The sequence below is a fragment of the Acipenser ruthenus genome, unplaced genomic scaffold (assembly GCF_902713425.1).
Source record: "Acipenser ruthenus unplaced genomic scaffold, fAciRut3.2 maternal haplotype, whole genome shotgun sequence".
In the NCBI taxonomy this organism is placed as follows: Eukaryota; Metazoa; Chordata; class Actinopteri; order Acipenseriformes; family Acipenseridae; genus Acipenser; species Acipenser ruthenus.
The window spans coordinates 15,001-24,825 of NW_026708910.1; the positions used below are offsets into that span (position 1 = coordinate 15,001).

Below are 9,825 nucleotides of genomic sequence, written 5' to 3' on the forward strand. Positions count from 1 at the left end.
GTTTCTAAGTGTGGGGTGCGTCTCCCTGTGATCGTGTTGAGAGTGTGTTTCGTTCTCTCGTCTCTGTGTGACAGACCCTCCCTCCTCCCTCTCCCCTCTCCCCGTACCTCAGTTTTATATCAGCTAGTCTGTGGTGTGTCTGCGTCTCTTATAATATGTTTCTAAGTGTGGGGTGCGTCTCCCAGTGATCGTGTTGAGAGTGTGTTTCGTTCTCTCGTCTCTGTGTGACAGACCCTCCCTCCTCCCTCTCCCCTCTCCCCGTACCTCAGTTTTATATCAGCTAGTCTGTGGTGTGTCTGTGTCTCTTATAATATGTTTCTAAGTGTGGGGTGCGTCTCCCTGTGATCGTGTTGAGAGTGTGTTTCGTTCTCTCGTCTCTGTGTGACAGACCCTCCCTCCTCCCTCTCCCCTCTCCCCGTACCTCAGTTTTATATCAGCTAGTCTGTGGTGTGTCTGCGTCTCTTATAATATGTTTCTAAGTGTGGGGTGCGTCTCCCTGTGATCGTGTTGAGAGTGTGTTTCGTTCTCTAGTCTCTGTGTGACAGACCCTCCCTCCTCCCTCTCCCCTCTCCCCGTACCTCAGTTTTATATCAGCTAGTCTGTGGTGTGTCTGCGTCTCTTATAATATGTTTCTAAGTGTGGGGTGCGTCTCCCTGTGATCGTGTTGAGAGTGTGTTTCGTTCTCTCGTCTCTGTGTGACAGACCCTCCCTCCTCCCTCTCTCCTCTCCCTGTACCTCAGTTTTATATCAGCTAGTCTGTGGTGTGTCTGTGTCTCTTATAATATGTTTCTAAGTGTGGGGTGCGTCTCCCTGTGATCGTGTTGAGAGTGTGTTTCGTTCTCTCGTCTCTGTGTGACAGACCCTCCCTCCTCCCTCTCCCCTCTCCCTGTACCTCAGTTTTATATCAGCTAGTCTGTGGTGTGTCTGTGTCTCTTATAATATGTTTCTAAGTGTGGGGTGCGTCTCCCTGTGATCGTGTTGAGAGTGTGTTTCGTTCTCTCGTCTCTGTGTGTGACAGACCCTCCCTCCTCCCTCTCTCATCTCCCTGTACCTCAGTTTTATATCAGCTAGTCTGTGGTGTGTCTGTGTCTCTTATAATATGTTTCTAAGTGTGGGGTGCGTCTCCCTGTGATCGTGTTTCGTTCTCTCGTCTCTTTCCAAAGGATGACCCACGTGCAAATTTTTTTTTTTTTTTTCAAAACTGTTTTTAATGAAAACAAACCTAAAATAAACCAGCAGAATAACCTTTCAGAGGAGCAATCGTCATCGCAGAACAAAGAAATGCTCAAAACAGGAAGACAGCGAACCAAACACCCCGGTGAACGAAACACAACACAGAAAAACAAACAGCAGGATTTCACGACAGAGTTCAAACATCTCCACTGACCCCACAAGCTCTGTCACCGTGGGACAGGATGAGAAGGAAACAACACACGTGAAATAATATGTATACTGACCCACAAAACTACCCCTGTGTGTGTGTGTGTGTGTGTGTGTGTATATACAGAGCATCAGAAGAAACGCGTCATCACTATCCTAACAAGGTATATAAATGATGGATATTGACGAAATGTTTTTGGTTTCTTTTTCAATCCCTCGTTCATTCATCCTTGCCCAGGACACGCTTGAGTGACCGTGACTGAAGCAGAGGCGCTTCATCACCTAATCAGAGACACAGCTGATTGGACGCTGGATAGGGAGCGATTTCAGCTGCTGAATTAAAAGCAATAGAGAAAATCACTGAAAAAAAAAACCCTAACGTCTGTCGAGAGAGCAGCGCCTTCGTGCGATCAGCACGGTGGAGGCTGGGCGAGGGCAGCGTGCCGTGGCGAGACGGTATAACCAGACACGCTCTGTCGGTGACAGCGCCACCAACTGGGAGAGCAAGAGTCCCAACACCTGCCCGAGATCCACAGATCATTCTGCAGCGTCTTCGTGATGTCATTGTTAATCAACTCAGTAAAAAGTCGCCTCACCTGCTCTGAAACAGAGTGTCATTATTCAATCACATCTGGTGAATTTTATCCAAATATAAGGGATGCGTTTCTTTTGATGCTCAGTGTATATAATACAGGGATGAAGGCTATATTAGCATCCTGAGCCATTTGAAAAAATGACAATTCCTCGAGAGGAAAATATTCTTGAATTCTGACCCCTTCGACTCCTCGAGACCGTCGCTTTCAATTCAAAACACAAAACGTCTCGTTTTCAATCACTCGACAAACACCCACAGCACAGAAATGTTCATTAATGATCAACAGAATGAGAATATGTTAAAAATGATGTCAAGCTGGAACATTCGTATCTCAGAGAAACCGGAGAGGAACGGGAAATTAAAACGAGGTAAAGGCGATCATCCAAATCAAGCTGAAGCACAGATAACGACACAGAACGTCTGGACAGCGCTGAAACACCACGTTTAAAAAAACAACCCAGCTGTCCTGCTGAACCTCGTCTTCATGAATATCAGCATCACAGGGGTATCCGTGGACTATAAAAAATAACAGACGGGCCTCTTCAGAGAGTCGCAGGAAAACAATTCCATCTCGGGGTTCTGTGACAGTTTAGAAACTCCGCCCTCGCTCTCGTAGTTTATGACAGAAACCCTAGATGGAATTATTATCCTGTAACTCGCTGAAGCCCCTCTATTATATATATATATATATATAATAAAACAAATGTTGTGTTTTTTATTTTTTTAAGTACACAAAGTTAAATATTGTGTTTTTTTTTTTGTTCTACAGAAAAAAAAAAAAATCACTCTCTACACATTTTTTTTAAATGCTGTACGCAAACCAAGCAGAGCCACTGCAGAGAAAACGATCTCTCAAGTCCCGTCTCAGCAAATAACGAGTTCATGCCATTGTTTTCACAGAGTCACGTTGTGTCCTTGTCTGGTTTCAGTCCTCAGATCCTGTGTGTTGGGGGGGGGGGGGGGGGGTGGTGTTAGAGGCTGCACTCCTCCGGGGGGGGGGGGGCTCTCAGAGCGGCAGGGACGCGCAGGGAGCTCTCAGAGCGGCAGGGACGCGCAGGGAGCTCTCAGAGGGGCAGGGACGCGCAGGGAGCTCTCAGAGCGGCAGGGACGCGCAGGGAGCTCTCAGAGCGGCAGGGACGCGCAGGGAGCTCTCAGAGCGGCAGGGACGCGCAGGGAGCTCTCAGAGCGGCAGGGACGCGCAGGGAGCTCTCAGAGCGGCAGGGACGCTCAGGGAGCTCTCAGAGCGGCAGGGACGCGCAGGGAGCTCTCAGAGGGGCAGGGACGCGCAGGGAGCTCTCAGAGGGGCAGGGACGCGCAGGGAGCTCTCAGAGCGGCAGGGACGCGCAGGGAGCTCTCAGAGGGGCAGGGACGCGCACGAAGCTCTCAGAGCGGCAGGGACGCGCAGGGAGCTCTCAGAGCGGCAGGGACGCGCAGGGAGCTCTCAGAGGGGCAGGGACGCGCAGGGAGCTCTCAGAGCGGCAGGGACGCGCAGGGAGCTCTCAGAGCGGCAGGGACGCGCAGGGAGCTCTCAGAGCGGCAGGGACGCGCAGGGAGCTCTCAGAGCGGCAGGGACGCGCAGGGAGCTCTCAGAGCGGCAGGGACGCGCAGGGAGCTCTCAGAGCGGCAGGGACGCTCAGGGAGCTCTCAGAGCGGCAGGGACGCGCAGGGAGCTCTCAGAGGGGCAGGGACGCGCAGGGAGCTCTCAGAGGGGCAGGGACGCGCAGGGAGCTCTCAGAGCGGCAGGGACGCTCAGGGAGCTCTCAGAGCGGCAGGGACGCGCAGGGAGCTCTCAGAGGGGCAGGGACGCGCACGAAGCTCTCAGAGCGGCAGGGACGCGCAGGGAGCTCTCAGAGCGGCAGGGACGCGCAGGGAGCTCTCAGAGCGGCTCTACGTGGGGATGTGGTCCTGGTCGTGCTCGTGATCGTGGTGGTGCTGCTGCTGCTGGTCTGCCGGCTCGCTCTTGCTGTGTTTCAGCGGCGGGCCCTCGCGGTGAGCCTTGCGGATGTGCCGGTACAGATCCCCGGACTGCGTGTAGCTCCGGTAGCAGTACCGGCACTCGTAGGGCCGCTCCCGCGTGTGCACGATGGCGTGGCGCCGCAGCGTGTACGCGCACGAGAACGTCTTGCCGCAAGCCCGGCACGTGGGCACCTCCTCCACGTAGGAGCCCAGAGCGTCCTGGAAATCCTGGAAGAAGATCCCCTGATCCGAGGGGGAGGGGTGGGGGGGCGGCTGGGCGAGCAGCCCGAACGAGGGAGGGGCGAGAGGGAAGGAGGGGAGGGGGTCTGGCTGCTGCAGAAAGTGATGGGGGTGGGGAGGGGGGTGAGGGTGGGGAGGGGGAGGAGGAAGGGGGAAGCCGTTCTCCTCATCCCCTTCCCCTCCCGATTCCAGCCCGTACCCCGACCCCCCTCCCTCTCCCTCCGATTCCGGTCTGCACCCCTCGAATATGCTCCCCATCCTCACCTCCATGTCCTCCAGCTCCTCGTCGGAAATGATGATGGCTTCCACTTTCACTTTCACCAGCCCTTCTTCGTCCTCTTCCTGCTCCCCCTCCCCTGTGATGAAAACCCTCTCCTCCCCCTCCTCCCCCTCCCCCTCCCGGCTCTCCTCCTGTTCCTCCGGGGCCCCCCCTGGTGGCGGGAGGCCGGTGCTGCGTGGCTCTGAACTCCCGCACTGCCTCTGCTGATCCGGGAGGCTGCTGTGAATCGACTGCTGTTGGCTGGAGTTTGAGGAGGCGGGGGGAGGGAAGGGAGGGACCTGGGAGGCGGGGAGGGGAGGAGCTACACGAAGGGGCGGGGCTACGCTGAGGGGCGGGGCCTCAGGGGGCTGGTTTTGCTGCTGCAGTAGCAGGACTTCACTGGAGCTGCACGGGCTGGCCAGAGCGGAGTGAGTGGGGGTGGGAGTGGGAGTGGGAGTGGGAGTGGGGGTGGGAGTGGGGGTGGGGGGTTGCGTCCCGGCTCCGAAGCAGCACCCCCTCGATCCCTCGGCCGGGTCCATCCCGGGCTGGGTGGTGTCTGCCGCGTCGGGGAGAGTGGAGGAGTCTTTCGATCCCTCCGCCCTCCGGACTTCACAAGCGTCGCCCCCAACCTGGGCTCTGACTGCCCCCGCGCCCTCCCCCCCAAACCCTCTGGAACCGCTCGCCGCTCGGGGACCCCCGACGCCGTGATGATGATGATGATGATGATGACGATGATGAGGAGGACGATGAAGACGACTCCCAGCAGCGACGGGCCCCCTGCAGCCCTCCGGACCGTTCTCACCGAGGCAGCCCGAATCACGAGGAGCGTGGCGGCCGTTATCAACCCTGCTGCTGTTACAGCAAACGACACCACAGCACTGAGCGCCTCCGCAGCTCTGAACCCCCTCCCCCTCCTCCTCCTCCCCCTCAGACGCCCGCGCCCCCCCCCCCTCCTCCTCCTCCTCCGCCCCCGCCCCCCTCCTCCTCTCTCCTCGTGCTGTCAGCCTCAGCCAGCCCCCGGCCCTGCAGCCTCCTCTTGCACACCCTGACCACGTCGTTCATGTGCAGGTAGCTGGCAGCCGCCAGGACGTCTTCAGCCGGGCTGGGGTGCAGCCGCAGGGTCCCCTCGTACATGAAGTCCAGGAGGAGCCCGAACGCGGCCGGGGTGACGATCTCCGAGTTGATGTTCACGGGCGCCCCCTCCCGCTTGCCCGGCCGCTCCGTGTAGAACATGTGGAAGAACGGGCTGCAGGAGGCCAGGACGGCGCGGTGCGCCAGGAAGCGGGAGGAGCCAATCAGCACCGTGCAGTCGCACAGGAAGCCCCGCCTCCGCTGCTCCCGCAGGCTCTGGAGCAGCTGCCTGCTGTGGCACGGGAAATCCATCGCCGCGGAGACGACGGAGGCGACAGAGGCGTTTCCTCGACGGGCCTTCAGGTCCACCCCAGAGAGAGAAGCGTGCGGAAAAGGAGACACAGAGAGAGACCGGCCCAGCCGAGATCAACCGGACCAGATCAGAGTCTCTCTCAAGAATCTTAAAGGCAGCTGACAGCAGCTCTCTCTCTCTGCAGCGCGACGGTCAGGGCAGTCTTCCTCACATCCCCCGCTGTCGAAGCCCCTGGGATCCTTTTCAGACCCGACTGGACAAGGGTTGTGAGATCAATGAGCTGCTGGGAAGCAGAGGAGCTCCGAGGGGGTGAGCGGGACTCCTCTGGTGTCTGTCTGTCTGTCTGTCTGTCTGTCTCTCAGTCAGGATTGACAGCGGTGATGGCGACACATCGCTCTGAAACAGAAGAGAGGAGAACCGATCATTTCAAAATTCATATTATATATACATTTTACAAAATGAGTTGACATTTGATCTAATCTGTGTTTGTTTTTATGTCATTTTCAAAAATAATCGGCAGATATTTCTATTATTATTAATTATTATTATTATTATTATTATTATTATTATTATTATTATTATTATTATTTATTTCTTAGCAGACGTCCTTATCCAGGGCGACTTACAATTGTTACAAGATATCACATTATTTTTACATACAATTCCCCATTTATACAGTTGGGTTTTTACTGGAGCAATCTAGGTAAAGTACCTTGCTCAAGGGTACAGCAGCAGTGTCCCCCACCTGGGATTGAACCCACGACCCTCCGGTCAAGAGTCCAGAGCCCTGACCACTACTCCACACTGAGTCCAGAGCCCTGACCACTACTCCACACTGAGTCCAGAGCCCTGACCACTACGCCACACTGAGTCCAGAGCCCTAACCACTACTCCACACTGAGTCCAGAGCCCTGACCACTACTCCACACTGAGTCCAGAGCCCTGACCACTACTCCACACTGAGTCCAGAGCCCTGACCACTACTCCACACTGAGTCCAGAGCCCTGACCACTACTCTACACTGAGTCCAGAGCCCTGACCACTCCTCCACACTGAGTCCAGAGCCCTGACCACTCCTCCACACTGCTGGTGTATTTTTTTTTTTGCACCAGGGTCAATTCCTCTTTCTTTTTTGTTTGTTTCCCTCCAATTCCATTTCTAATTTCGTTTGTTTTTAAATTCCGTTAAAACGAGCTTCTCCGCGCGGCCCTGTGATTCTGCAGCGCTGCGAGACGGAACAGGATTTCAAAGCTGAAGGAACTCGACACACTAATCGAGGGCGAAACCTTTTCCTAAACGGATCCAGATGCTTAAATCACCTCGAGGCTGCGTGACAAGAACGGCTTTTAACAAATCCAACAAATCAATAAGGACCAAGCATCCGGATGCACGTGTTTTATTAAAGGGTTTTAAAGAGCTCTAGTTTCAAGTTTCTTCACCGTTTCTAATCGTAGAATCTCCTTCTCAAATCAGTGATCAGCGTTATTATTTCACTGGGAGAGACTCTGTGTTAATTAGGACTGTAGATTACTAATTAACAGCATGCAAACAGCAACCCTGAAGTATTGATAAACTGAGACACTCGTTTTACTAAATAGTTTGGAGGTTTCGTATCGTCACGGTGATTGGGATAAATATATTTTTTTAGTTTGTGTGTTTCTTATCGTCATATTATCATTATTATTATTATCATTATTATTATTAATAATAGGGCAGCGGTGTGGAGTAGTGGTCAGGGCTCTGGACTCAGTGTGGAGTAGTGGTCAGGGCTCTGGACTCAGTGTGGAGTAGTGGTCAGGGCTCTGGACTCAGTGTGGAGTAGTGGTCAGGGCTCTGGACTCAGTGTGGAGTAGTGGTCAGGGCTCTGGACTCAGTGTGGAGTAGTGGTCAGGGCTCTGGACTCAGTGTGGAGTAGTGGTCAGGGCTCTGGACTCAGTGTGGAGTAGTGGTCAGGGCTCTGGACTCAGTGTGGAGTAGTGGTCAGGGCTCTGGACTCAGTGTGGAGTAGTGGTCAGGGCTCTGGACTCAGTGTGGAGTAGTGGTCAGGGCTCTGGACTCAGTGTGGAGTAGTGGTCAGGGCTCTGGACTCAGTGTGGAGTAGTGGTCAGGGCTCTGGACTCAGTGTGGAGTAGTGGTCAGGGCTCTGGACTCAGTGTGGAGTAGCGGTCAGGGCTCTGGACTCAGTGTGGAGTAGCGGTCAGGGCTCTGGACTCAGTGTGGAGTAGCGGTCAGGGCTCTGGACTCAGTGTGGAGTAGCGGTCAGGGCTCTGGACTCAGTGTGGAGTAGCGGTCAGGGCTCTGGACTCAGTGTGGAGTAGCGGTCAGGGCTCTGGACTCAGTGTGGAGTAGCGGTTAGGGCTCTGGACTCAGTGTGGAGTAGTGGTCAGGGCTCTGGATTCAGTGTGGAGTAGTGGTCAGGGCTCTGGACTCAGTGTGGAGTAGCGGTCAGGGCTCTGGACTCAGTGTGGAGTAGCGGTCAGGGCTCTGGACTCAGTGTGGAGTAGCGGTCAGGGCTCTGGACTCAGTGTGGAGTAGCGGTCAGGGCTCTGGACTCAGTGTGGAGTAGCGGTCAGGGCTCTGGACTCAGTGTGGAGTAGCGGTCAGGGCTCTGGACTCAGTGTGGAGTAGCGGTCAGGGCTCTGGACTCAGTGTGGAGTAGCGGTCAGGGCTCTGGACTCAGTGTGGAGTAGTGGTTAGGGCTCTGGACTCAGTGTGGAGTAGTGGTCAGGGCTCTGGACTCAGTGTGGAGTAGTGGTCAGGGCTCTGGACTCAGTGTGGAGTAGTGGTCAGGGCTCTGGACTCAGTGTGGAGTAGTGGTCAGGGCTCTGGACTCTTGACCGGAGGGTCGTGGGTTCAATCCCAGGTGGGGGGGACACTGCTGCTGTACCCTTGAGCAAGGTACTTTACCTAGATTGCTCCAGTAAAAACCCAACTGTATAAATGGGTAATTGTATGTAAAAATAATGTGATATCTTGTAACTATTGTAAGTCGCCCTGGATAAGGATGTGTACTAAGAAATAAATAATAATAATAATAATAATAATAATAATAATAATCAGCATTGTAATTTCCGCACTCGAGTCGCGTCTCGGACTGACAGCACGGCTTCGTTTTTAATTAAAGCTTCACAGTACCTGCGTGTTTTATTTTGGTTTTTTTTTATAATGAGTCAACTTGCACATGTTTGAAATGAATTCAATAATAAAAATATCCGAGTACCGATCACACCGCGGGAGGGGGGCGCGTCACACCTTCATTTCATTGTGAAAGCGGTCCGGTCGGGTTTGGGGGGGCGGTTTGTCTCTCGTTATAATAAATGTTTCTGAAACCCCCCCCAAATAAACAACGGAAACTCTCCCGGGGTTTGAAGCGGCCTGGCGTTTCACCGATCCCGGGGCAGCGGGCACAGCCGCCCCGCTGGCATGAACCACCCGCCTACCGGTCCATAACGACGGCTTTTAAAGCAAAAAAACAATATATATATATTCAATAATAAATTATATTCTCACCATATTATGAACAATCACCGATCCGTCTCTCTCCCTCTCTCTCAGCTTCTTCCGGCCGACAAAAAACACTGGCCCCGCCCCCGCCGGACCCTCTCATTGGACGAGCGCCGCCGATACAGCGTATCCGCTATTGGCTAAAACTGGGTGTCGGTCAATTTTCAAAGTGCCGCCCAAGCCCCCGCCCCGCCCTCCGTTGGCAAAGCATGACGGGAGTTGTAGTTTTATTGCGCAGGGAACGCTCCAGAAAGGATTCCGTGGTTGGATCGACCAGTGCAGACGCGACAGAGTCTGACCGACGGTGTCACCTGTCCAGGTTTGACTGTGTGTGAATTTGTTTTTTTACAGAGAGAGAGATTATATATATATATATAATATAGTATAGTTAGTGTTCAGCGTTTCCTGTTCCGAATTTTACCGAAAAATTACATTTGTTTTTCACTGGACGTCGGTTTTTACTGATTTATACTCGATTGTTGTCTATTATTCAATATTATCCCGGTA

General features: G+C 53.9%; 1 protein-coding gene across 1 annotated transcript; it reads right to left on the bottom strand.

Annotated features, from left to right (window-relative positions):
• Window positions 1-1,907: 1,907 nt before the first annotated feature.
• LOC117969804 (zinc finger and BTB domain-containing protein 3-like) lies at window positions 1,908-9,445 on the bottom strand. The gene is given in 3 exon segments (XM_059021948.1): window positions 1,908-5,374; window positions 5,376-6,210; window positions 9,325-9,445. Coding segments are annotated over 2 exon segments (1,950 nt in total). The 5' UTR covers window positions 5,814-6,210; window positions 9,325-9,445; the 3' UTR covers window positions 1,908-3,862.
• Window positions 9,446-9,825: the final 380 nt, after the last annotated feature.